Below are 27,248 nucleotides of genomic sequence, written 5' to 3'. Positions count from 1 at the left end.
TACAGCAATAGTGATGATTAGACTGGATCATCTTAAAGGTTTCTTCCAACCCTGATGATTTTAGGATTCCACAGGATGCATAGACCTTAAGACTTTTGCTAAGCTGGCAATATACACATCAATACCTTGATTTACTTCAGCTATAGAGCTCCAGGATGTTCACGACTAAGGGGTGCTAACCACTTATCTGGTTCTGCTGGTTTCTTATTTTATTTTATGAAAGACACAATACTTAGGTTAGATACTAGAAAGAAAATCCCTATTGTGAGGATGGTGAGGCACAGAAACAAGTTGCCCAGGGAAATTGCCCTTGTGTGGAAAGCATTCGAGGCCAGGCTGCACGGAACCCTGAGCAACCTCCTCTGGTGGAACTACATCACCTTCAAGGTCTATTCCAACCTCTAAACGTTCTGTGTAGCTCGTTGGCCGCTACTTGTCCCTCTGCTAAGTCTCCTTTACGGCCGATAAGGAGCACGCAGCGCTCAATCAGGGGCTCACAGCTCAGAGAAAGGCGCTGTCAGGGCGGCGCCCCGTCATGGCCGCCCCGCCCTCAGCGCCCGCCCGCGCCGCATGAGGCGCCGCGCCGCCGCCGCGTGCGAGCGGCGCCCCTGGGCGAGGCCATGACTGTGCGCGGCGGCTGCCGCAGCGCCTTCTCGTGCTTCGTCAAGGAGCAGCTGCCCGAGCTGGAGCGGTGCGGGCTGCCCGTGGCCCGCATGGCGGACGCCGTCCCCTACTGCTCCCAGGCGTGGGAGGTGAGGGCGGGATGGCGGCGGGGCCTTTCCTGCAGGGAGGGCTGGCAGGCGGCTCGGCGCCATTTCGCACGGCTGCCCTGTGCCGCCCTCCCCTCAGCTCCGGTCCGTGTGCCCTCGGTGGGGTGGTGGCATCCCTCGATCGTAGCAGTAATTGCAGGAAATCTCTGGTTTGTGGCTTGCCCTCACTTCGCCCTGCTCTGTTTGTAGTCAAAGCGACTGCGAGTGTTTGAGTGAGGTTTAGCAGCCATCGATAATGTCCTTTGGGAAGGGCAAGGGTGATTTCTTACACGTGGAGTTTGTTGGTTTGTGGGACCGCTAGAAGGAGGCGGTAGAAACCTTTTTGTAACAGCTGATTTTCCTTCAAGTCCCTGACAGAGGAAGAGAAGACAGTGTATGCAGAGAAGGCTCGCAGATGGAACAGCAGGAAGCGCTCTCAGAAGACAAGAAAGCAGGTAAATGCTGAGAATGGGATGCCCTCAATAAGAGCACGGAGGAAACGGTATTGGGCTCTGTGTGGTCAGTTCCATAGGGGATCCCGTGGTCAGTTCCATAGGGAATGCCGTGGTCGCTTCCATAGGGGATCCCGTGGTCAGTTCCATAGGGGATCCCGTGGTCAGTTCCATAGGGAATGCCGTGGTCAGTTCCATAGGGGATCCCGTGGTCAGTTCCATAGGGGATCCCGTGGTCAGTTCCATAGGGAATGCCGTGGTCAGTTCCATAGGGGATCCCGTGGTCATTTCCATAGGGGATCCCGTGGTCAGTTGCATAGGGGATCCCGTGGTCAGTTGCATAGGGGATCCCGTGGTCATTTCCATAGGGGATCCCGTGGTCAGTTCCATAGGGAATGCCGTGGTCAGTTCCATAGGGAATGCCGTGGTCACTTCCATAGGATGCTCTGGAAGTTCCACCTGCTCTCCACATCCTCCATCTAACTCTGGAGGCTATGGCTGCAGTAGTGCTGCCATTATGTCGGTTATGCAGATAATAGTTCTGGTTTGAACTGAAGGTGAAAACACTTGATGCCTCTTTAAATCATCACAACTTGTTGCTTTGGGTTCTTTTCCCAAGTAAAGTGTAGTTCTCTAGTATCCTAGCTATAACAGTATTTTGCAGTGCCTGACTTTAAGGGTTTTTTTTTATTTTTAATTTATACTGCAAATTGGTGTTACTTCTTGTCAAAGGTTCATGTTGCTTTTCTTTTGTGGTTGTCATTGGTTTAGGCAGCTCTTGTTTGGTGGCCTGAAAGCACATCCTAGAAGCAGCTGATTCGTGGTCAACCAGGTCAATAAAATGTTGTGGCTTATGCACAAAGATAATAATTACACCCTGCTATTATTTTTAGGTTGGTTGCATATGGGATAGAATAGTTACACTATTGTAGAGAACAATGTAGAAGTAGGCAGTTAAGTGTGTATAGTTGTGGTTGGAAATGGTGCTAAACAGATAATTTCTGCTGTTTACTGCCTTGAAAAGGTGTTTGTCCTGTTTGTTTGTTTCTGTCTCTCTTCCTCTCCCAGCACTGGAACAGAGTTACTTAAGAGTTTGACTTATGTGAGGTGCTGGTTTATTTCATTTCAGTATTTGCTGGTAGTGTAAAATCTTGTGCGTTCAGGGAAAGAAAGTCACATTTAGTGGCTGAGTAAATGGATAATACTGCATTTACTTCTTAATGCCTCTGTTATTAGATAATGACTGTGTGAACTAGGGATTAGTGGTGAGGATAAATCCCAGGACTTCAAAACACTTAAGTGGTGATGGAGGGAATGACAGGATGATCGTAGTCTGGAGTAACTAGTAAAAATGGATTAGTTAAACTAATCAGTCTAGACTAGAAGGAGGTGCTGGGCAATGTTTTTTTTTGTTTGGGGGTCTGCCTCTCTGGGAAAAAGCTGTTTAAAATGTTTAAACGTGCTTGTGTCGTTTAGCAGGCTGGACTTGTGTAATTAATGAAACTCAGTTTTTATATGTCAAAGAGAACTAAGTGAAATGGCAGGTAAGTCACAGGTGGAGGCTTCTGTGTTTCCTTCCACAAGTTGTAGTGTTTTAGAGGATTGTAATCAGAGAGAGGAATAATTGCTTTAGCAGAATAAAGATCACCATCCTTACTGTGTCAGTGGAAGTAGGCAAATATGCATAAATGAGGTTATGTGCTCTCATTTTATTAATCCTAGCCCTGTACACAGACAACCATGGTCACTTTGTGTTGTGAAAGCTCATGTTCCTCTTTTGGAGGTGACCAGAGCTTACTTAGATGGGGATAATTCCTCATGTTGTTTTAAATAGTTCAAACTGATAACCAATTAACTTTGGCTAAGATGGTTATCTGCAATCAGTTTACCTGGGTGTGGATGTTATTTCCAATTTGGGTTTGAGTGATCAGATTCTGTAAGGCTGCCTGGTTTCTTTTCCCATCCTATTAAAAACTTATTGTTAATGAATGGATTTTCAGAGCAATGCAATGACTTCCTTAAGGCTTTATCAGCTTTTCATGAACTTGTTTCCTGGTCAAAGACAACTAACACATGTGCCAGGTGCTTTTTTCATAAAACTTGTGGAGAAAATTTTTAAATTCCAGTTGAAGAGTTTTAAATTCCAGTTTTTCTTGCCTCTGACAAGTGGTTGAACCTTTTTTTTTTTTTTTTTAAACTGTAATGGGTTGGCAAAGGTACTAGAGAGAAATCTTGCCTTCCTGGCCTGCAAGTATGCAGGCACTTTTATATAAACTTTTCCACCTAACCACAGCTATTAGTGGATATTGCATTTTCCTCTGATATAAGGAGCTGAATGGCTATTTGGGGCAAGAAGATTTTTGTTGCTGTTTGTTGGGTTTTTTTAAAACTTTCTTATCTTTTCCAGACTTGTAATGTGCCTGATCCAGTTCCTGCTCCTCTGACCACAAAGATCCCCAGTGTTACTCCTTTGCCAGATGCCTCTGCTCTGTCTTGGAAGAATGATCAGGGTATGGTAATTTTAAAGCAGTTGATCCTGGTGGATGAGAGCTTGCCCTTTGAGGATATTCTCAAATAGTAGTGCAAAGACTGTTTGCATTTTGCTAAACAGGCTGTTTACATGTGTGCCAGATGTTTCACACAACTGGGCTACTGCAGTAGAAGGTAAAGGGACATCAGGAAAAATAGTTCCACCCTCAACCTCCAAGAATTCTGTCCTCTGTTTTCTAGCTCAATGGCAGTATAGTTACTAACAGTTTCTTAATAGTTGTTTCAAGGAAAAGGTAATCTTTCAAGTCCTGCATTTATGATTTGACAAGACCTAATCCAAGTTCAGCATAAAAGAATACTTTTACTGGTTTCAAAGGGTTAAGAATTGTTAGATATCAAAGTTCAAAATTTGTATGATAGAGGTATTAAATATAACAAGGGCCTGGCTTCATTGGGAGAATGAAAAAGGGAATATGCACTCTGTCAGTGTCCTGATAACATCCTGACTTGCTTCCTTATTGAAAGAACTCTTGAGAGCTAAACCTTCTTGCCTGTACCCTGTCTTCAAATGGTTGTTCAGATTAGATCTGGGTAGTGAACACATTTGTAGTCTTCTACCCAGAGACTATTATGTTATTCTGAAAAATTATAAAAGGTGGTGCTTACGAGGTAAGTCAAGAAGCCAGTTCATATTAACAGTATCTGCTGTGTGGTTAAGTCTCAGCTCCAGCTTTTTACCTCAGTGTCTTGAACTGTTTTCCTGTTGTCATGGTTATGGGGGAGCAAGAACAGTAGCTCCATAAAAAGTGAAATGCTTATTAGTGCCCTCTATGCCAGGGGTCATGCTCCCCTGTCATTGTGATGCAGATTTGATTGGGCTGATCATGCTGGCTTGAGTTGACACAGTTGATCTTTCAGCTGAATGAGAGGCATAATGATAAAGGATAATTGAGATACATTTCATGGTGCTGTTCTTAATATTTCTCAGTTAAAGTTCTGTATGGTTCCCTGGAGCTGTATCATTTTTTTCATAAAGTAGGAGAGCTGTCTTTCCTATGACCCCTCTGCTTGTACAGCTTAAGACCCACATAAGGGAGTATGACCTTTCAGGCTCAGGGCAACTGGTGATAATGTCCTGAAGTCTGACATTCAAAATTATTTATTTTGAATGATAATTGCACATCTCTAGTAGAGCAAGTAGGATTTTTCTTTATGAGGGGCAGAAGTTTAGATTAAGGATTAAATAGCTATGTTTAATTTCACTGAGGACATTGTGACAGTCATGAAAAGAAGTATTAAGTGTATTGTAAAATATTTGTCAAAGCTGGATACTTTTTAATTAGTAAATGATAAATCTATTTCTTAACATTTGTGTTGGGTATTCTTGTTGCTTTCTTTGGGAGCTCATTTGGTGGAGGAGAAGCAATCCTTTTAGTAGCAGTCTTCTCATCTTCTTGCCCCACAGGATTACTACCAACTTTTTTCAGTGGTGCAAGATGCCAAATTTAGCTTGTGAGGCTGTTTTGCAACTATTGATTTGGTTTTTCCCTAACCTTATTTTCTGAAAGGGCAGAGAGACCTGTCCTTAAAAAGAATAATAGTTCCTGTTGGATTGCAAGCTTAACACCTTGTGGGTTTGGAGGTTGGCTTTTTTTTTTTTTTCCCAGTTGCTTGTATTTGTTGAGGTTTTTGCTCTATCTCTGCACAGAGTATGACCTCTGGAAGGTGTATCAGCACTACAAATGTGCCTGAATTGTCATCTTGGATACAGAGGAAGTGCTGTGTGTTTTGCTTGGTTGTTACCCTTCTTCACCCAGTCACAGGAGAAAGTTCACCAAAGCTTTCCCTGGATGAGGTGAGACCAGCATGGCTTCTGTAACCTCTGGTGGCTTATGTGAAGATGGTTTTGTTCTTTTTTCTTTCAGATATGGTTGCAGACATCTTTTACTTCCTGGACATTTACAGCTATGGGAAGCTGCCCCCCCACTGCGAGCAGCGCTTCCTTCCCTGTGAGATTGGGTGTGTCAGATACTCCCTACAGGATGGCATCGTGGCTGATTTCCACCACTTCATAGATCCAGGTGAGCTCCAAGGAAGTCACAGAGGTCCTGGGGTGAGAGGGAGGCTTTCTGGAGTCACTGCTGCCTAGCTTACACTTCTGGTGTTAAGACAAGTTTATTTCTTTGATTATAGATGGTCAGACTTCCTAAAATATCAGAGCAGTGCTGAGTTTGTTTCTGAAGAGAATTAGTGTTAGAACTTTGTTACTCCAAAGAGTAGGAGGATCTGCACATGTTTGTGCTTTGTATTTCATGCCCAATGAATGTTTTTCTCAATTGGACCTAAACACACTCTACAATGCACTTGTTTTAAAATGCACATAATTGAAAATAACTTTTCCAAAAGTAGTTGTGACACTTTTACAAGGCCACAAGGGAAGATGAAGCTGTTCCTTTCTGTATGTGAAGCTGTGGTGTGTGGTTGGGAGTTAAGGATCTCTCCTTGGTGGTGTTGGATGATGATTGTACTTTCTCCACTATTTTGCAGAAGTTCCACCACGTGGTTTTCGGTACCACTGCCAGGCTGCTGGTGAGTAATAATGGAGAGAAAGAATGGTGTGTGCAAGGGTGTGCAGTTTTAAACTCAGCTTATCTGACCTCTATCCAAATGTTTTCTGAGTCCTGATAGTCCTTGTGTGTATCTTTGGCCTGAAGTGCTAATTAACAACAGAGTAATTCAAAGATACTGCTTTATATTTAAAGGTTAAGTTTAGCAGCTTGGCATATATTAACAAAATTAAAATATCTGCCCCATTGTTGTGTCTGGCTTGGCCTGCCTGTTTCCTTTGTGACTCTCAGTAATGTTTATAGTCTCCAGTTTGTTTCTATTAGGACATTTCCTCTCCTTGTGTACAGAGGGAACAAACTTGGCCCTGTTTTCCTACATCTAATACTTGGATAACGGCCTCTTAAAAGGGACAGGAGTGTGAGTGTTTGCTCACAGCCCAGAGCTGCTGACAAAAGCAAAGCTTTGGTAGCTTAAACACAGACCCTGTCTGTGCAGAGGAGGAGTGTGTGTGTTTGTGGATCTCTTAAGGAAACTGGACTTCTCACAACTTGGTGTTTTGGTTTTTTTTTTTCCTATCCCACTTCCCCCCTCCATTAGGTGATGAAACCCATAGGATCCCTATATCTGGATTTCCCCTTCCTCGTTCCTGTTACGCAGTTGTCCTGCGGGAGCTCCTCGAGTTTGCCCAGCCAGCCAGAGGTGCTCAGCCTCGCTTCTTCTGCAGGGTATGGCCCAGGTCACAGCTCTAAATCTCAGCTTTTCACTCCTGCTGGTGACTGAGGAGATGCTTCACTCTAAAACCTAATCAGTGTGCGTATAAGTGGGGAGAGGCACTTTTTCCAAAGTGTCCCAGTTCCATGCAGGTAGAAATGGCCTCTAGAAGCCAACCTTTTTATAAAGCAGAGACCTAATTTTCTGCCTTCTTATTTTCAGCTTGCACTTCTGGCTCTAATCTACTGATGAGCAGGGTCTATTGTTCTCTGACATTGTTATGACTTTGGTTAAGGGCTCCTAAGATTTGACTTAAATTGAATGTGCTCAATAATAGTCATAAATCCTGCTTTTTTGAAAGGATATTTTTACGTTTTTGTGACTCTTTTCCCCATGAGAACAGCACGTGTTTTAAATTTTTGCTCAAGTTTCATTTTCCAGGGAAGAGAATAAAATGTTAGGATTCAGAGGTGTTTAAGTTTCATAACAGGTATATTATGTTTCAATTCAATTCAAACCTCACCTTAATCTTCAGAAAGTAGGGAGGGACAAGATCATGGGCTCCATCCATAAATACAGGGCTCTAAAGAATTATGCATGAAATTTGGTTTCTCTTCAAGATAGTTGTCAGGGAGATTGTATTCAGTGCCACAGACAATTTTGGTTTGGAGGTGACTGTTTCAGACCTAGTCAGAAGTCATGGAAGTGTCAGAATTATATGCTGTACTCCTTTGAGATGACAGAAATCTGTTTTCCCTGCAGTCTAATGACAGATTCCGAATTAACTGGTGTCTTGGTCGAATGGCCAGCATCACAGGTAGGAGATGGGTCATTTTTGTCCATCCTTTTCTCCTCTTACCCCCAGAAATAAGGGCTGTGTAATAATGGACAGCTGTATTTGTCTGAAAAGCATGTCTCAAAGTTTTCATAAAAGCTGATAGCTAAAACTGCTTTGCATGCTTCTTCCTATCTTCCTCCACTTTCTAGGAGGACAGGTTTTATTAAAACCACTGGTGGAATATCTTTGAGTTTTGATGCTGTGATAAGAGGCTGGGCAGGGAACAGGGACTGACTGTGAAATGAGCTGAGCAGGATATTCAGTGACTCCTGTTCTGGCCTGGATTTTCACTGACCTGTAGGCATTGAGAGCCACTGGGAGCTTTTTGCTGTAGAAGACCTGATAATGAAACTGTACCAGAAGAAATACCAAAAGGAGCCATCCAAGATCTGGGTGCATAGAAAACTGGATGTCTGCCTGTGGGATTTCTCCAGTAATACCAGGTGTGTTGGGTGATTCTTTGTGCTAATGTGCCTGCTTTCAGATTCTTCTGTGTTGGTAAAAAAAGGATTATTTGCTTGCAGTGTTGCAGGAGCATATTGGGTGATTATGCAGTTAATTTAGAAATAGACTCTAGTGCTTCTTCTGCTAATTTAAGAAAAGAACCATTAATTCGATCTTAAATTTCAGTAGGTTTTAAAAAACCATGTAAGTTATTCTTGGCAGTGTACTTGGAATATGGATTTTAAGATCTATTGGGTTCATGGATCACTTTGTCTTTTTATAGTCAGGCAGTTTTTTGTTTCCATGAGTGTCTTCACCCTGGAGGGAGACCTTAAGGAGAATGAATGTACTTTAAAAGGCACATTTGGAAAGGAAAGTGAGGATGTTTATGCTGTGAAGAACTATTTCACATTAATGGGAAGCTTGAAATGGTTCAAATGGTTTAAATTCCATTTGTCTCTCAGGGTTTTCATTTCTCCTTGTCCCCCATCTCACCATGAAGCAGATTGCCTGATAAGCAGACCTTTAAACTCTGCATAAACTACTTAGGGCAAAGCTACTGAACTCTGTGGAATTTGAAAGGTACTGCATGGTCACTACAACAAAAATACACCTTTTTTAATATTTGTTCTGTTCCTCTGGCCAGACCAACTGTTCTTGTTGATTATGTGTCAGTGCTTCTGAAATAAGCCCAAACTTAATTTTGTGTAGGTGCAAGTGGCATGAGGAGACTGATATCACCTGCTGTGCTCTGGCATCCTGTAAGAAAATGGGGTGAGTATTGCTGAGGAGTTGTCTCCATCATGATGGCTTTTATTTTATTAGCATTGCAATGGTGAGAAAAGTGTTGATTACATTAGAACTCACTGTTTGACTTCAGAGGCATTCTCAGTATGCTGTGGCATATTTCTACTTTGGAAATTCCTATAATCCCTGACATATAATATAGATACATAAGGTTCTGTAACCTTTTTGGTGGGAAGAAAGAAAAAGTAAATAGTTGGGAAACAAGGAAATGCCATTTATGATCTCTGTTGACAGCACTTAGAGAGACAATAATAAATAGTCTTTCATTCAAAAAACTCATGGACTGCTATGCCCTGAAAAAAAAAAAAGTTGCTTTTCACACTTCTAAGTGCTGCATTTGATGATGTGGGGCAGCAGTTTGTTTTTATTTCATGTGTAGTTGTACAACAGACTGGTGGTCTTGGGAGGATGGTGCTATAAAGTCCCTTTGGTATCTGTTCTGTGCATCTCAGGCTTTGGCTGCTTTTGTTTGCCAGTTGAAGCACATAAAATGCTGTGCTTCCACACATCAGCATTCCAGCCCTCTTAGCCAAACTTTTTTTTGTTTTTCTTTTTTTCTTGGTCAAGTTACTGCATCAGTAAATCCTTTGCTAGTGTGTATGGAGTTCCACTAACAGCAGCTCACCTCCCTCTGCAAGACTCTGATTGTGATCAAAGCACAAAAGCCAGGATTGTGAAACTGGATGCTGGATATATCCAGGTCAGATTCTTTCAGTTGATATCCTGATTTATTTCCAGTTGCCAATTTCAGGTGAGCTGTTTTGTCTTTGGATGCTGTCCTTTGTGACATATGTTGTGCAGAGTGATGAACTTGCAGGGTTTTGACCATGATTCATAGGTTTGATGGATAGTGGTATGTATTTCATGTTAGCAGGTACATGTACCTTATTTTGGATGTTTTATTTTTTCATACAGGAAATGACAGCTGGGAGTTCTGGATGTGACAAACCTTTGGGTCCTCCAAGACAGGATCAAGAATTTGTCCTTTCTAATCGTGAGTTTGAAATTTACATGTTTTTTAAGCAGAAAGATCTTTAAACTTAATCCAGTTGTTGTTTTGTCAAATTTCTGGGCTTAGATGTAAGTGGTGCACAGCTCTGTGTGGGCTGTGCTCATTCTTGTATGTGGCTGTCCCTGAATTTCTGAAGACTCAAGCATAACTCAAGCTTTCCTTCTCTTACTGGACAGAATCTTAGGGTCAAAAACATCTCTCAAAATTCAGTTTTTCTTAGAAATGTTGCTTTCAAATTTATGCTTTTCTGTTACATGAAGCCATTCCCATGCCCAGGTGCTTTGAGAAGGGCCATGTTTAAAATACTCTCCATGCTCTTAAATTGTTGTATATATGGACTGGGCTGGTCCTTGTTGCAAAGGTCCTGTCACAGCTTATTTAAAAGACTTCTCTTTTAAAGTCTCTTTGCATAAAGGATTTGTTTATTAGAAGGCCTCTGAGCTCAGTTCATCTGGGCATTTCAGAAGAACAGAAACAGGTTTGCAGAATAAATAACTGTAATAATTCAGATTTTGCAGCTTGATTTCTTGCATGTAAAGTTCATGCTGAATTAAACTCTGTTCCACCTGGAAATCATGATCTTATGCTCTTGGTGTTGGTGGAGGACACTGCCTGCCTGACTTTTTGTATCAGAGCTGTTGAATAGATTCAGCTCCACAGCATGTGAAGAACAATTCCATTAATTTATGCAAGCTTTAAAGGCTGATTTGATGTGCCAACTGTATTTAATTTAATAGGTGGTTCTCCATGTGGTGTGAAGACCTCCCCTTGTGGAACAAGTGTTGTACAAGGAAGAGGAGTTACTCGATTGCTGAGAAGTGCAGCTGGTCTATCCCAAGTCTTTCAGTAATTGAAAATCACTTTCACATCCAGGACAGCTGTAAATTCTAATTTTCTCTGTTTCCCTAAGATAACTAGTAGTTTCTCCAGACTGCAGTTTTTCATGTTCTGTGCAAACCTTGACAGTTGGAGTTCTTGTCAGAATGATAAAACTATTGACTGGATTTAAAGAAGATAAAAAAATCTTGTTCAGTATCTACAGGAAGACTTATTTTGAAGGGACCTGGCAGTCACATCTTTAAAACTGCATGCTGCACTAGTTGTATTTCTTAATGAATGGAGTGCAAATTCAAGATCAATTACTCAATATAATTGAATTAGGAGAATTCTTTAGTGAACAGTGTCACTAAACAACTTAAACTTTTTGCTTTATTTCTTTTTTAATAACCTTCCAATCTCCTGCATGTGGAAGATGGAACTTTGGTGTTTAACAGTCTTGCTTCAAAAACTGATGCAGGGGGAAAAGCATTGAAGGTGTGAAGGGAATTCCTTAGGGGAATTAATTAAAAGTCAGTAGTCCCAAAAGTTTGGTGTAATATTTCAGTTTTAGCCATGAAAAAATTGGAGTGATCTTTCAAGCAACAAAGCAGATTTTATATAAAATGTCTTGAAAGAAGTACTGTGGCAAATTTATCTATCTGTTAATGTTCTTAGAGACACAGACTGTATTGTATAGATCAGGAACAAGTACTACATAATTTTTTTTTTTTTAAAATCAGATTTCTTTTTAAGAGATGCATGTCCTTCAAACTTAGAGACTGAAGAGAAGTGTAGATGTTAATGGGTTGGTTTGTTGAGTTTTTTTGGAAAGAGTATCAGATTCAAACTGATATATTTCACAAGAGTCAGGCTGGGTAGATACCAGTCATAATTATTTGAGGGCACACAGAATAGTGGGACACTGTAAGACATTTTCAAGGGAAGTTAAAAGTTCCTTTTTATGAAGGTAGTGCTTGGACTAATCCCCAAAAAGTTGTCTGTCTGAACCTTGTGCTTAGTCCATGTGTCTCCTAAGCAAGTGATTCTGAGAAATAAGAGCTTATTTTGTTAAGTTGTTCCTAGATTTTGTACCAACAGATGTCCAGTTTTGAAATACTATTTCCATAGCAACTAACTGTGTGAAGATTTTGTTCCTTGTAGGTAGTGAAACTCAAGATGAGGTGGTTCATTCCCCTGAATAAGGGAAAAAAAGCCAACAAAACAAATGGAAGAAAACCCAAAATGCAGCTAAAATAAGAGGTTTATTGAGCATGCTGGTCAGTGTGTCAGAAAGGGACAAGAGCTGGTTTAGTTGGAAACCTGTTACAATTGTTGTGAGGCCAGTTGAGCCCTTTCTTCCAATATTTTAGGATCACTGAAGCATTTCTATTCTTGCCTAACTGTTCACCTTTATCACTGAATTTCCTCAGTTGATTCTGTATTTCCTTTCTTTGGAGACTGCTATCCTACCTGCTGATTTTCACCATATAAAGGACAAAGAAGCTCTGAGGCTGAAATTTACCAATGAAGCATCTGGGAATGTTGTGACAGACTGAGAGTGTCTATCTTGATGGTGCTAAAGGCTTCTCTGCATTTGTATAGAGTGGTCCAAGTTCCTTAACTGACAGCATTGATACTTTATAATGTACAGAACCATTGTTTTTGAAGTATTTTCAGAGTTCATTGTTGCAATAAAAGTTTGTTTCAGTTCCTATGTAGGAGAGAATTCATTAAAAATTGTTGTTAAAATACTTATTCAGTGTTAAGTACACAAACTGAAGAACATTTTTTACTAAGCTTAGTGTATTAAATGTCAAGACTGAGATAAAGAATGTGAGCAGAAGTGGGGAAATGCCATTAGCATTCCATGGCATATCTGTACCCTACCACCTGTAAATTAAAATAGCACATAAGATGTAGAAGATCTAATTATATGCTTAGGCAGTGGGCTGTAAACTGGGGCAGTAACTGTCTTACTGTAATAACCAACAACCCTAGAGGGGTTTTTTTGTAGTGAAAATCATAAGATCTGTGCCATTAGAAGGAGTGCACTAACCTAAAAGTAGCCCATTTCATACTGTTATTCTGCATTTATTGAGGGGGAACCCTAACAGCTGTTGAAGGATGGTAGAAAATTCTTTCATTTTGGAGCTCTGCTTCCCTGGCTGTTCTGCAATTTGCAAATCTGGTTGATTCTTGGAAAAATAAATTCTGAAAAACAAGCACAATAAAGTAATGCTTCTGTCCTTTAAGTAAAGATGAGGGGTTGCAACCTTAGCCCACTCCCTAAGTGCAAGGAGTAGAAGACAAGTGGTTGACTTGTGCATTGCTACTCTTAAGGTTTTGGCCAGTTTTTGAATGAGGGTCATGAAAACAATGCCTGTAGTGACAGCTTTGCTGATCTAGTCTACATCAGTATATTGTAATCATAGTCTTTTACATTCTGTTTAGAGTGTATAACTGATACTGAAAAATATAATAGGTTAGCCTAGAGTGAGCAGCAGTTGCTGCTGCTTTTATTTTGGCTGTTACTTATGCATTGCTGGCTTGTCCACCTTCTACCAATAAACTGTAGGAACCAGGGATGTGTCTAAGGTAAGAGAAATCTTTATTGCATCCTCAGCAATGTGTCACTCATCCAAATCCCAAAAGATAGAAACAAGGCAGTAATTTGGTGGGGATTGTCTGTGTGGGGGGATCTGTCAGGTGTGAGGCTGGGGGAAGCAGTGCTGTGATCCTGGATCAAATTCCAGGGGTGTGTCCTGTGCCCAGAGGCAGGTCTGTGCTCAGTCATTCCCCACTAGGAAACCTGCTGCCATTTCAGGGATTCTGTGAGCTCTCACAGTCAACTGCTGGTGTGCTGAAGGTCAGATTCTTCTGAGTAAGTACTTGTTCTGGGTGAATGAAAGTCTGTTGTAGGAAGCCCTGTCACAATTTTCTTGTAAAATACTTTTATTTTTCTTTTCCTGGTAAGTTTTTTAAAAACTTGAATTATTATCATAGAGGGGCTGTGCTTTTGGAGCTGGTAGTTGAACTAAAAAGTGCTAAACCTTTGTGCTACCAATAATCTCAAGCTTTGTCCAAAAGTGAAGTGACTCAAGTATATGTGTGAAACTGGGTTTGTTTTGTGGTTAATAGAAGTAACTGCAGCTGACTGCAAAGGCTTTAACATCATTTTGGCAGTGTAAATGTACTCTGGTGGAGCCAGAGAAAAACAAGTTGGTCATCTAGTTTTTGCCCTCCTGATGACTTCTGCAGGAATATCATTCCTTACTGTCACCCTAGAATGGCCAGCCAATAAATTTTATTGCAATGATTTAGTAAAATGAAGAAATTAGCAAACACTTCTTTTAATCTAACCCTGTATTATCTCTGTTTTCTCACTTTTCTGTGGCTCTGTCTTAGAGGCTCCCAGAAACTTTTCTAAGTGCCATTTTCAAATAATTAAATAATTGCCTTCAATCCCTAGTGAGCAGGTGAAGTGCAGCAGAAATTACAAATTCGCTTATGTTGGGCTGTAATAAATTTAGTTGTAGCTCTAACACATCCAGAATTAATCTTGGAGATTTGATCATTGTGCTGTGAACTTCATCAGGAACACTGCCTCGGTGTCTTTCCTGGAACATTTGATACAAATAAACAGAAAAGGAGTGCAGTTGCTCTAGCAACAAGGATGGTGAGGTAATTAACTCTTGTCTTTCTGACAACTTGTGAATTGTGCACTGTGCTGAATCTCGAAGAGGGCTGTGGCAGCAGCAGCTTTTGTGTGTCTGTAATGCTGGAAATACTTGCCAAGATCCTGAGAAGAGTGGGGAAGGCAGTGAGAGCAGATCTTGGTGTTTGTGTGGGAAATGGGGAGGGGTCAGATCCCTGGGACCAGCTCTGTGGGGTAAAGGATCATTAGGCTGGCAGCTCATTAAGGACAGTGTCTCCTGAGCACAAGAGCAACCCAGGAGAGATTGATTGGGAAGACTCTTGTCTTCACAGGGACCTTGTGGCTGCATCCTAGTCCTAGTGCAGTGTAAGGGAAGGAGCAGGTGTGGGCTACAATTAAGAAGTCATAAACACAGGCCAGGTCTGTGGGGATGTTTGGAAAGCAAATCTTTATTGAGGAGGGGTTCAGGGAGGAGAGCAGCAGTGGGAGTTCTAGACCCATGGAGTCCCTTGAGCTGCATCCCAGGATGCTGAGGAAGCTCAGTGACACATTTTGGAGATTGTTCTCTCACCTTTGGATGGTTACAGAGAGCACAGGAAGTGCACAGCAATGGGAGGCAAATACTGCAGCCATCAAAAGGGTGATCTAGGAAAACCTAGGCTGCTTGGTTCTGCTGCACTCCTTGGAAAAATGGAGCAAACCCTCTTGGAATGTGTTTTTGGGTACATGAAGGAGAAGTGGGGGAGTTGAAGAAGTCAGCATGGATTTGCCAATGCAAAATCCTGCCTGACCAGCCTGTTTGCTTTCTGTGCTAAGTTTGTGAATAAAGTTTAGCATAACAGTAGTTTAATGTTTACTATGTGAAGTATAAAGTAGGAATTTACTTTTCTGCCTGGTCATACATTTTCTCCCTCTTTCCTGCCTTTTCAGGAAAGTGGTTATTGAAATTCATTGACATATGTTAACTCTTTGGAATTAGTTAAGTATCACTAGCTTAATTTATCCAAATTCATTATTACTGGTTTCATTTTGCATAAAATTGTGGCTATGCTACAGGTTGCTCTTGGAGTTATTCCTGCTTCAAAAGACATACAAGACAGGCAGGAAATTAATTCAGTCACAGGAAAACATTTGAATAAGGCATGAGTTTGAATATGTGTATTTGTGTATTTCTGGCTGTAGAGCAGAACTAATTGGTGGAGGAAAAACACATAAAGCATTTTGATAAATGTACTGCTTCTAAGGTATTTTGAAAAAGGTAAAAAATGATAAGCAGCACTGAATTATCTCAGCCATATCTCCATGTGCTATCACTTAGTTTATTTCTCAGTGCAGAACTAGCCTTGGCATTTCTGAACTTGAAGTAGTTCTGTTTTGAATGTTGTCACGTTGGACTCTCTTGCTTTTCCTCTGCTGGCTCTTATGGAATCTGCTTACAGAGAATTAAATTCATGGGTTTGGGAGTCATTTTGTAAACTCTGTGTTTTGTGGCTGATTTCTTTGGAGAACTTAGTGCAGGTGCTTACTGCTAATCTGTATTTTCCTTCATGCCTGAAATGACCACTGTGCAAGTGTTACTTGAAGACTTCAGTTGACAAACAGTAATTAAGCTTCACATATCCTAAAAATGAAGAGTGTGGGACAGGTAGCAGAGTGTTACCATGGTTTAGTGGCCACAGCCAGTTTCTGGCTATATACTGGCATTAGTCTGCGAGATAATTTTCAAGTCTTTTTGCTGGACTTTCCAGTTAAGATCTTTTAGAATCCACACTGTTATCTCTCAGCAGAAACCCTCCTCAGGGTTTTGGTGAAGGAAGCATGTTGTGCTGACTAATGTCTGTAACATTTATAAAAGAAATAGCTTTTGTTTCACACTAGAAATGTGATAGAATGGTAATTAGATAATTCACACTATGCTTGCTTGATACAGCTCTGCTTCTGAGCTATACACTTCATTTTTTTTCTGCCTTCAGCTTATCTGTGCAATGTTCTTTTTTAGCCATCCATTCTTGCAATGTTTTTCATGCATCATGAGAAAAAATCCTCAGAATGTCTTGCATTTCAGGTTGTCCATTGCCAGAGAGATTTAGATTTGTGTGTTCTTAGTAAAGAACTCCTGTTGGTCTTTGCAGTTGTTATTACTACAAATGAGTAATTGTATTTTAAGTATTATGTAAAACAAAGGCAACCAGAAAGCAAGCCAGAATTCCAGTTCTGGTAGGGTGGTTTTCATAGTTTGAAATCTAGAAAGTGCTAGTCCTGTGTAGGAGGATGGCTGGTTCTTTGAAGTTAAATTTTAGATTTTTATTTCTGTTAGGGGGTAAAGGGTACGTGAGAGGCATTGCTGTATGTGTCTGAAACTTACAAAGTTGAAGATGCAATAAGGAGTTTTGAAAGGATAAATATTTTACTGCAAACATATCTTAAAAAATAAAAAAACAAAAAAAAGCACCAAACAGTAAAAAAACCAAAACCAACAAAAAAGGCAACCAATCCCAAAAAACTGTTAATTAGCTTTAATACCCATTAATAGTCTTTGGGGATGGACAGTCCCTTATCTTGCAAAGATGCCAGTGGTAGGAGTTCCCTCCACATTTGCACACATCTTGCACATAAAATGCAGTGCTTCTGATTAAATTGTTACACTTCTGAATAAAAAGGTTTTTTTCCTTGTCCATCTCCCCTCTTTTTTTTTTTTTTTTAATTAAGGGTGTACTTGCCATGTGCACACTCTCACACTGTAGTTTTTTCAGAAGCAGCAGGAGCAATGGACTATTTCTGACTTGCCCATGCAACAATCAAGAGGAAAGAGTAATGTAATGAAAATTAGGAATTGGGAGCTAGAACTCAGAAACTCAGGAGTCTGACAGTAAATAGGATAGATTGTTTCTAGTTCTTATCAGTTGCCCATCTGAGTTATCTTACCTGTGACATTATTGTCCCTAGCAGGAGACTCATTGGTCATCAATGATTTTTCTCCATATCTTTATTTATATGTGCATGTATAATATATACAAAGAACACATTTTAAAAAATGTCCTTAAAAATCATCTTGCTTCACCCTTCATAAAAAAAGTTTGTGCTGGACAGTGATGAAAGCTGTGACATTTGCATGACTCAAACAAAACCACCCTTCCTTGATGAAATGCTGTTGGTGACCTTGAAACCTTTTGTGGATCTGGGGATAAATCAGCAGCTCTGTTCCTCTGTTCTCCAAATAAACCTGACAGGTTTCTTTCTTCAGAAAGTTGAAAGTCTGGAAGACTGGTTATTTTTGGAGGACTCTGACTGGGTTACAGCAGTGCTCCACGTGCATTTTTCTGAGTGTGTGTCTTAATGCTCAATGTACATCAAGCACTTTCCAGGGAAGCAATAATGTTCTCTCCCAGAACTTGAAGGCAGAGCCTTTGGCTTTCATTCAATGATTCAGCTCCTTGCAGTAAGAAAGAGGGATTGATTTCTTTGCTTGAGTGATGTCTGTGCCTCAGCAGATCCTGGAGATGGCAGTGGCTTCTTCATTCATGCATTCTCCACATCCTCCTCTGTGTTCTCCTGCCTTGGTGGCATCCGCCTGACGGAGGCTTCATTTCTGTCTTCTTGCTCCCTAGAACATTGTTCAGGGGTAGAGATGTTACCAAAAACAGCCAGTAGCCTCTCTGAAGAGATTTTGTTAGGATACTTTTAAACAGCTCTAAGCTGATCTAGAACTGCACCTAGCTGAAGTCCACAAATTCAGTCTTGCTGCTGAGGCAAGAGTTGTGGGAACTACTTAGTTGGGGTTTTTTTTAATAGCATGTAATTATAGCTAGTTCACATCCAGGGTTTGAATAATTTGATTCCACCCAGAGACACAAAGGTGTCTGGGACTTCTAGGCATGAGGAGAGATGGGAGCCACTGGGGTGGACACTGAAAGGAGAAGCAGTGCATGGTTTTCCCAGTTTTCCACTCCCCTCTGTGGATGCAGGAGGGAAAAGGAGAGCCCTTCCTGTGTCCCACTGCCTGCTGTAGGGAGAGCTACTCACGTCGTCTCATAGTCCTCCTTGCTTTCCCGGCAGCAGCAGCAGTAGGCAATGATCCCAATCACCACAATGGCAGCAACAACTCCCCCAATGATGCCAGCATACAGAGCTATGTTCATGGATGCTGTGTGGGAAGGGAGCAGTTAGCAGGGGAAGGATGTCAAAGGGGATCAGCACTTCAAGCCCTCCCACCAGCTCCACTGGAATGGGAGCCACAGTTGTTTGACTGCAGCAACTGGAAATAATTCTGTGCTGGGTAGTGCAGGAGCAGTTAGCTACTGACAGGGAGGAACCCCTGGTTCTGAACAACTGCTCTTTTTTGTCCATAAAGTTGAGTTTCAGACATCACAAATTCAGTGCTGACTCTGTAGAGCTTTTTTGTCATTTCTGAGCTAACCCAATGAGCTGGTGAGTGTCTACCAGCATGTAAACCAGTGGAGAGGGTGCAGAAAGCAGATGATAGCATTCCCCTCTTTTAATGCTTTGACTCTGAGCTAAGATATTCTCTCTGGTGCTCCTCTTTCCCAAGGCAGCCCCTTCTCTTACGTGGCACAACGCTGACTGTCATGTTGCAAAATTCTGTTCCCACAACGTTTGTTGAAGTGCAGATGTAAAAGCCAGAGGTGTCTGCTGAGATGTTCTTCAGAGTTATTTGCTGCCCTGTTGTGAAACACAAATCAGGCCAAAAAAGAGAAGAATTAAAGCAGGGAAGGAAGTGGCAACAGCAGCCCTCCAGTTTCAGCCCAGGGTGGCTGGAGTGATGAGAGGTTATTAAAGTTGATGGATTGCTCTGTCTTGTTCAGGAGCTGCCATGCTCATCCCTAGGTTTTAGAGTGATTTGTGGGAGGATAAACAGAAGTGTGCTGTTTTGATTACAGGGAACATGTGGTATTTGAACATTCCTTTTAGAAACAAAATTGTAGGTGGAGGGTAGAGAAGTGTCTGTGCTTAGAGAAAGCTTTTTATTTTTTTTTTTTTTTTTTTGTGTTAGATTTTGAGAAATGTTAGATGCCCAAATCAGGACCTGGCTCTGAGCACTGGCCACCTTGATGAATTAACTTGTTAAACAAAAGAAAGCTCTTTTATCCTGCTACTCTTAGGATTTCAGATATGAATTATTTAGCAGTGGGGGGAAAAGTTTTATAGTCTGGGAGAAGCCACACAGGCTGTGTAAATAAATAAAGGAGAAGAACTGCAGTGACATAATTGCAGTGGTGCTGATGCTTTCTGTCAACCTCACACAGCTCAGAACCACAGGTTGAAGCTTAGCTCTGCTCAGGCAGTTTGTTTGTTTGTTACATCTCCAGCTGATATGGATATGTGTAGTCCATGCTTTTTGCTTGTGAGAGAGGTCCAGATCCCTGCTCTGAAAGACTGAATAGTTTTCAATGACTTTCCTGTTTCCCTGGGATCTCACTTTTTTTTTTTTAGGATTTGCTGGCACCTAGTGCCATATAGTAGAAGAGCATGCAAACTGAGAAATGACAGATATATACTTGCTTGATTTTTATTTTTTTGTGTGTGTCTTTACATACTCCTTGTATTTACTTGTCCCTCCTTTTTTTTTTTTTTTTCTTTTTTTTGGGGGGGTGGGGATGGTGTGATGTTTGTAGCTTTGAAAGTCTCAGTCTAGAAGTGGAATTTAAATCCTCTTAATAAACCAAAAATAATTGAGTGAGTGAAATGGAGAAAAATGTCAGGGACTGTCACTCTAGAGTGTCTCCTGAGGGGGTTTGCAAACTTTGCAGCAGTGGGAACTGTGCTTAGCACAGAAGGAAAATACCTGCAGTGACAGGAGGGCACACAGCCAGCCTGGGGCACCAGGGGACAGCAGGCACATTGCTGATAAAGCAGAAATGAGGTGGGGATGGGCCAGCAGGGACTCCTGTCCCGGGAAGGGACAGGGTGACAGCAGAAGCTGCTGCTGTGACAAATCCTGCTGTGCTCAGGGCTGTGTGTGATGCGCTGGCACCACTTAGTGGCCAGTGAAATGAATGTAAAGTTCCTGCCCCTGGTGATACTTTGTGTATTTTATCCAAGAATCAGTTCCTGAGTGTGAAATATCATGTGGAGTCTCATCATCTTTACTTCCCTTAAACCAGGAAGGGTAGGTACAGACACTTAGTCTTCCTGCAGCTGGACAGACCAGGAAAGAACAAAGCTGTTTAATGAAATAAATCTGAGTCCTCTGTCACTGGTACATTTAAGAGAGCATTAAACCCTAATTTCTGTATAAATAGTTCTGTCAGGGCCCTGTTGTGGAAATTCAGCTCCTTTTTCCTTCTAGATTCTTACTTCAAATGAAAGCAAATAAAATATTAGTGCCTGTGTGACCATTCTAAGGAACCAGAAGCCTTTTTCATGCTCAAAGCAGGAGTAGTGCAGCTTTCTCATATCCCTTCCTCTAGGTGAGGAGTCATCACTGGAAGGAAGCTTCCAGAGCCTGCTTTTGTTTGCTTCAGTTTAGAAAGAGAACTGTTCATTGTCAAACAAGCTGGGATGTAAAGACAGAAAACTCAGTGTTGTTCCTCATGCTATACCTTACCCCCAGCAACTGAGAAATAATTATTTCTGGGTGCTTCCAGAGCCATCCAGCTTCTCACCAGGGGAGAGCTGAAGTTAAAGTCTTTCTGACCATTCTTACTTCAGGCAAGAGTCCTTTTCCCCCTGCTGAGTTACTCATGAGCATGTCTTGTATCAAAGGGACAACTTTTCAAAATCCTGTCCAGAGAACATCCTAGAATAAGCCTTAAGAGTGTTTTTGTATTTGCATTTTTTCAATCTTTCCAGCCCTCACCTGCAGAGACCTCAGCATCTTGCTGTCTTTGGATTTGCCATACCTTGTGTGTGTGGCAGCACACGGGGCTCATTTTGCACATTGTAGCTTGTCCAGGTGTACGTGGGTGCTGGGGAGCCCTCGTGAGAAGCACAGGTTAGGTTGATTGTCTGTCCATATTGTGCTGTCCCCAGAATTTTGCATTCGGGCTTGGATGGTGCAACTGAAGGAAGAAAAAAGGAACTGTATTAATCAGAAGCAGTTTCTTGTTTCAAGCCATCTGCATCTGTGTCTTTTATTCTTGCATGCAAAGACTGGTCTTGCACCTGCCACCTTCATCTTAAGGGAACTCAAAGTGAATTTTAATCTAATTTGTTTGTAATTTGTTTCTCCCTTTTTGGCACTGGAAAGCCAAGAAGTAATTGCAAGATGCTTTTTGGGTTTTGTCTAATAGTGTTGGGTAACACAGAGTGTGACAGGCCACAGGGGGGATGAGGAAAGCCTTGGATCATGATGATGATGATGATGAAAGGGAGCTGTACAGCTCTCAATGCTGTTTTCTGCAGCCTGGTGTCTGAGGGAGTTACGTGCTCTACGCATCCCAGCATCCTTCCCCAGGGGCAGGAAATGACCAGAGATGGAATTGATGACAGATTTTGTTGCTGTTAGCAGGTGTGCTGTCTGAAGCAGTGTGCACTCTGAGGAAGGGCAGTGTGCCTGGCAGGGTGGCAGTGCCCCTGTCACCTCACCCAGCACAAAGAGGTCCAGCAGCGCGGACTGGCGGGGCGGGTCGTGGCGCAGGCGGACGCTGCAGGTGTAGGTGCCATTGTCCTCCATGGTCACAGCACTGATGGTGATGCTGATGTCCCCAGTGTCAACACTGCCACTGAAGTGGATGCGCTGGTCGTAGCCCTCCCCGTACTGCACCAGCCCGTCGAAATAGCGCGTGACAGCGTCCACCTGGCACGGGGAAAGGGAGACAGGGACAGTGTCACTCACGGTTTCTTTGTGTCAGTCTGCCACCTAACTCCATGAGTCAGCCACTCTTAAAGAGCAGCTTGGAAAAGAGCACCTTAGACTGCACCAGTTTGAGAAAAAGCCAAGCAAAGCAGAAATTCAAAAGGATGTCTGTTTCCGTCTGGAATCCTCTGAAATCAGAGACAACTGATTTCTTTTGCTGGAGCTCATTCATCTTTGCTCACCATGAGGAGAAGACAGCATGAGACTTGTCTGATTCCCATGTCAGTCAAGCTGCTCTTTGGTTACACAAACGCTCCCAGCAAGGAGCTCCAGAGAAGAAACCCTTGGCACACCTTGCAAGGACAAGGCTGCTTCTCCTCTCACTAATTCCCAAGAGGTCAAGGAAAGCTTTAAAAGCTTCTTAACTCAAATACCTTAAATGTAGGAGACCTCAAGAATCTGCCCATTTATCATCAACTCAGAACTTTTTATATAGTATCAAAGAAATGTGTGTTAGACATACACGTTCATATATATGCAAGTTTTTAGAAAATATCTGCGTTTCATATGTTTTAATAGATGTGAACCCCACATGTATCCTCAGTAAACAGCTGTAACACCCTGAGAGAGGAGGAAGAGGGGTGGGGCTTGCCTAGTGTTGTGAATAAATTGCATCTAGACTCAGCATTTCTGTTTGCACATTTCTGGGATTAAAAAAAGTCTGGAAGAAGTCTTTTTCTTCCAACATCTCTCCTCACTCACAGCTTCCATCTCCTGCCCCTTCTTAGATGCCCACTCATCTGTTTCTTTATGCAGCTCAGTTTACCTTGCTGTTGATTTTCTTCCAGACAACCAGGTCTGATATTTCAGGAGCTGAGTTTGATTTAAAATTACAGCGCAGGGTAGCATTTTTTCCTCTTGCCACTTTGATTTCCCTTGCAGGTGCTTCCACAGTGAGGGCATGAGCAGACACCAGAACTAGGAAGAGAATAAATGCTATACTCAGTGAAAACAACAACATCTGTTCCATGGTAGTCTCTTTGGCTTCCTTACATGCCACAATAACCCCTCATTCCCTGTCATCCAGGCCATTCCCCACTGAGCAAGAGGTGATGTGTGCTGGGGCTGACTGGCTCTGGGAAGCTGCTGCACAGGATGGCTTTGAGCTAAACTCTGCTCTCTGTTCCTTGCTTCCCTCTATTTCACCTATTCATCTATTGCCATGGAGTTTAGAAAGACACTATTTTTTTCCTGAGCCCTCCTTCAGCATGACTGACACCCTTTGACAGTTCAGAATGTACAGAGGGAGACAGATAAACAGATACTACAAGTGCATCAGCAGTCTTAAGGATTCAGGCTAAACTAACAAACTGATATTGTCAAATTTCAAGGATCAGGAAAACTGTCAAATAACTTGCCTCGATCCAAATCCATAGAAAAGTGACATTTTGTGCTTGGGAATCAAAACCTGTTCATGTTTCTCCTCCCTGAAAACAGAAAAACCTAGAGAAGCAAAGAGTGATTGAAAGAAACAAGGGAAGAAAAGCTCTTAGGGTTTTTTTTTAAATGAGTAAGGTAGTAGTCACCTTTCTCCAAGAACTCCAGCTCCTGCCTCTGGACCACAGGAATGGCTGAGTTGAACAAAACAGAAATTCCTCTGTGTCCTGAGGAAGCATGCAGGGTACAGGGCAGGTGTTTCTTTTACACTGAATTCCCTCTGACTTGCTCTTAATTCATCATGTCTGAGCACTGCCTGGTGGGCAGGTCTTGGTTATTGTCAGAATTGAGCTGGACATTTATGTCTGCCCTGCCATAGGTGACTTTCATGCCTGTGAGAATCCATGGTTAAACACACCTGTTTTCTTCTAACGGTTTGTTGGTTTGAGGTTTTAGTGTTGTGGGTTTTTTTCCTTTTTTTTTTTTTTTTTTTTTGGTTTTTGGTTTTTTGTTTTTTTGGGTTTTTTTTGTTTGTTTTTTTTTTTTTGGTTTTTGTTTTTAATAGCACCATGCTTTGTGGAAATAATTTGGGAAAACTGTAAAGGGCAAGGAAGGAAGTGCTGCTCAGAGGTGCTCCCATGGCAGAGAGGAGGAAGGTGGTGCAGTAAGGAGAAAAGAGGAGGAGGTCCTCCCCCATGGGGGGCATGCTGCATGTGCTGGTGAAGGTTTGCTTCTGAAAGCTGAGTCACCTTTTCCTGGAGAGGATTCATTTGAAAAGTTGCCACCTAGCAAACTTTGGGTCCTCATTTTGCCATATCTTTGTCCAGGTTAGATCTATAAGGAAGTGTAATGTATAAAGGAGAGAGCAAAGGGTTTCTAGATTCCACCCTGAGTTGCAAACTGCTTGTGGACACCCAGGAAGAGCATGCAGTCCTGTGCACTGAGTGAGTGAACACCAGAGTGAGCACTGCCACATCCTTGATTAGCAGTGAACAAGCATTCCTTAGAAAATAGCAGCAGAGGGTTAACACCAAAAGGTTGTGTTGTCACTGCACTAAGAACCTGGGGTGACAATTCAGTAATCACACAGAGTGCCATGGGGCAGTTGGCACAGGGATCTGCTTTTAGCTTGTATTCCTGTTTGTCTGCATGCCCTGCCCCATGACTGAGTCGTTCTGTGGGCTCCTGGAGCTCTTTAGTGAAGTGTGTTTTCCCCTCTTCCTCTGTGACATGGCAGGGTGGCTTCTCTTCTCTTGGGGATTATTTCATTTACAACTGCTGACAGTTATGAGAAGGAAACTAGGGCAAAGTATTTCTACCATGCTTTTATTGCAGCCACTCCCAGATCTTTCTCTGCTCTGGAGCACCCAGGGCAAGGGCCATGTTTGCATAGCCCCAGGCTCTTTCTGACTGCTTTTTTCATATGCCCTCCGGATGAGACACACCTGGCAAAGCTTTCTCCTTGCTTGTTCTGACTGGATAGAGATGCTTTCCTGCATTCAGGTGAAAAGCACCACTGTCTGTGCAAGGAGATGGAGCAAAACCCATTTCCTCATCTTTTTGTCCCTCAGAAACTGGTTCCACTGGGCTGGGCTTCACTGACAGGTCAGAAACAAGCCCTGAGACAGAGAAGAAACTGCCCAACCCTAAGACTTTTCTTTCTTCCAGTTGGATGAGTTAAATCCTACAATAAACAAGATCTTTCTTTTCTTCCAGACATGTTTGGGGCAGAGCTGGGGAGCAGCTGAGCCCAACTGCATGTGAGGCACAGCCTGCAACACACTAATTGATCTGTTGCTGTCACCCTCACATCCCACTGCTTCTGGTGCTCTTCATTTGTCACCCACATCTTTTTCTGCATCCCAGAAAGAGCTTCCCTCTCTCAGGGAAGCGACACAGTTTCATTCTGGGATGTCAGACTCAGGCTGATTTCTTCCTTCTCACCACATTTCACTTCATAGTCAGCATGTCTAAAAGTTGTGGTTTATTCTTCAGAGGTTGGGGTGTTTTTTTTCTGAGGGAAAACAGAATCTGTTCAAAATATGGTGGAAGGGAGAGGAAGCAAATTGTGAAAAAACTCCAGAAAAGGAGAGAGGACAAATAGCTTACATGCTACTAGAGAGACAGAGAGACACCACCACCTAGATATAAGCCCTAGAATTACTTTTTTGTGTGTTATCACTTAGTATATGTGTAACATTTTAAGAAATTGAGGAAGGTTTTATCTCCCTCTGCTTAACTTAGAGATTTGTACTTGTACAAAGGAAGACGAAAATCAAAGTGACCATGACCCAAGTAATATTTACTGCATATGGAGCCCATCCACTTTTTCTGACTACCTAAAACTTTGTGAATTTCATTTTTGTGAGTCTTACTGTTGAAGTGAGGTTTTTAGGATTTTTAGTAAAAAACTCCAATTCCCATGTGTGTAGCTTGGTCTGAAGCATGGAATAAAGCATAGGAACATTGATATAAGAAGATGAGACAGGATAAAAAGCACTGAGACTTCTAGAAAAGGAAGTTCCTTCTTCAGAGGTAAATACTGTACTAACAGAAACTGATAAAACTGTTTATGAAAAATCCTTTCCAGCTGTATGAACAGCAGCATTTTTTCCCACTCCTAACAGTTTTGGGAGATGCCTGTGTGTCTGGACATTCAGCACAGAGAAGGTACAGATACTTTTCTGGCCATAAACACAAAGGAACCTTCACTAAACAAAAAAAGAGACATACAAAGTGCACTGGGGTCCTTGTACTTTGTAGTGCTGTTTCCTCCCACCCAACCCTTGAGGACATAACCAAATTAGTACTCACTTGCACTGAAAATGAACAGCCCGAGTCCTTTCATTGCCATCTGCCTCATCTCTCCTTTGTTTCACCTCAAGGTGCTCTTCCTTGCAATCTCCAGGAGGCTGGGTAGGTAATTGGCTTTCCCTGAAGGGCTGCTTTGCAGTAACATCTCAGTTCACTTCCTCAGTCTCTTTTAAAGTGCTTCTGCCCCTCCCCTCCCAGCCAGAATGACAAGCCACATCACCAGTAGGCTTAGACATCACTTGCTGCTGTGTGACTTGTGAACTTTCTCCTACAATTAAACAGCCTTTCCCTGTTTCTCCCAACATGCAGGTGCATGAAGCAAGGGAAGGGTGCAGTGGGACTGTGCAGTGCAGCTGAAGTCATGCACGTGGTGACAGGCAACCTATTTTTCTCAAATATTTTGTAAGGAACAGAGTTTAAAAGGTATTAAAGTCTTTTACCAGGTAGGCAGCAGCCCACATCCAGGTTTTGAGGACCCTAACTCCATTTACTTTAAATACTCATACCAATATGTAGTTTATGGGAGTTGGATGACTAATGGGTTATCTAAATATAAGTGAGATTCATCTCAGCCAGTTCTAACTCACTGCCCACTGTTCCACTGCCCAGAGGGTGGCTTGTACACCAGCCACAGGTACCACAGGTGCTTCTCCCTCTCTGCTGCAAAAGCTGGTCAGATCACCCAGCCCATGGCTC

At 42.1% G+C, this 27,248-nt stretch overlaps 2 protein-coding genes across 3 annotated transcripts; one reads left to right on the top strand and one right to left on the bottom strand.

Moving 5' to 3' along the window:
• Positions 1-517: 517 nt before the first annotated feature.
• Positions 518-12,645, top strand: MAEL (maelstrom spermatogenic transposon silencer). Of its 2 annotated transcripts, XR_013774611.1 has the most exons (13): positions 518-752; positions 1,118-1,204; positions 3,609-3,711; positions 5,617-5,772; positions 6,239-6,280; positions 6,857-6,984; positions 7,733-7,787; positions 8,110-8,251; positions 8,964-9,026; positions 9,627-9,759; positions 9,975-10,053; positions 10,809-11,420; positions 11,456-12,645. XR_013774611.1 is itself a non-coding variant. In XM_079308734.1 (12 exons), the coding sequence occupies exons 1-12, from the start codon at positions 621-623 to the stop codon at positions 10,919-10,921; spliced, it is 1,233 nt and encodes a 410-aa protein (XP_079164860.1). In that variant the 5' UTR covers positions 518-620; the 3' UTR covers positions 10,922-12,645. The 2 variants fall into 2 exon arrangements, 1 of the variants encoding a protein (XP_079164860.1); XM_079308734.1 differs by having other exon boundaries at positions 10,809-12,645.
• A 2,663-nt stretch (positions 12,646-15,308) lies between these two features.
• On the bottom strand, positions 15,309-26,761 carry GPA33 (glycoprotein A33). Its single transcript, XM_079308857.1, has 7 exons — positions 26,553-26,761; positions 23,128-23,279; positions 22,091-22,301; positions 21,406-21,564; positions 19,112-19,225; positions 18,569-18,689; positions 15,309-18,149 (listed from the first exon to the last, which is right to left on the bottom strand). Exons 1-7 carry the CDS (start codon positions 26,599-26,601, stop codon positions 18,065-18,067), a joined length of 891 nt encoding a protein of 296 aa, XP_079164983.1. The 5' UTR covers positions 26,602-26,761; the 3' UTR covers positions 15,309-18,064.
• Positions 26,762-27,248: the final 487 nt, after the last annotated feature.

This window comes from Erithacus rubecula, assembly GCF_903797595.1.
Source record: "Erithacus rubecula genome assembly, chromosome: 1".
Classification (NCBI taxonomy): Eukaryota; Metazoa; Chordata; class Aves; order Passeriformes; family Muscicapidae; genus Erithacus; species Erithacus rubecula.
The sequence above is the reverse complement of the archived record's forward strand: the minus strand, read 5'-3'. Positions and strand labels throughout refer to the sequence as shown.

Coding starts and splice junctions, on each gene's coding strand:
- MAEL (XM_079308734.1), top strand. CDS start 621: ATGACTGTGCGCGGCGGCTGCCGCAGCGCCTTCTCGTGCTTCGTCAAG. Junction 1,205..3,608: donor CTCAGAAGACAAGAAAGCAG/GTAAATGCTGAG, acceptor TATCTTTTCCAG/ACTTGTAATGTGCCTGATCC. Junction 7,788..8,109: donor TCGAATGGCCAGCATCACAG/GTAGGAGATGGG, acceptor ACTGACCTGTAG/GCATTGAGAGCCACTGGGAG.
- GPA33 (XM_079308857.1), bottom strand. CDS start 26,601: ATGAGGCAGATGGCAATGAAAGGACTCGGGCTGTTCATTTTCAGTGCA. Junction 22,302..23,127: donor GGAAGAAAATCAACAGCAAG/GTAAACTGAGCT, acceptor TCCCCGTGCCAG/GTGGACGCTGTCACGCGCTA. Junction 18,690..19,111: donor GACAGTCAGCGTTGTGCCAC/GTAAGAGAAGGG, acceptor CTTCCCACACAG/CATCCATGAACATAGCTCTG.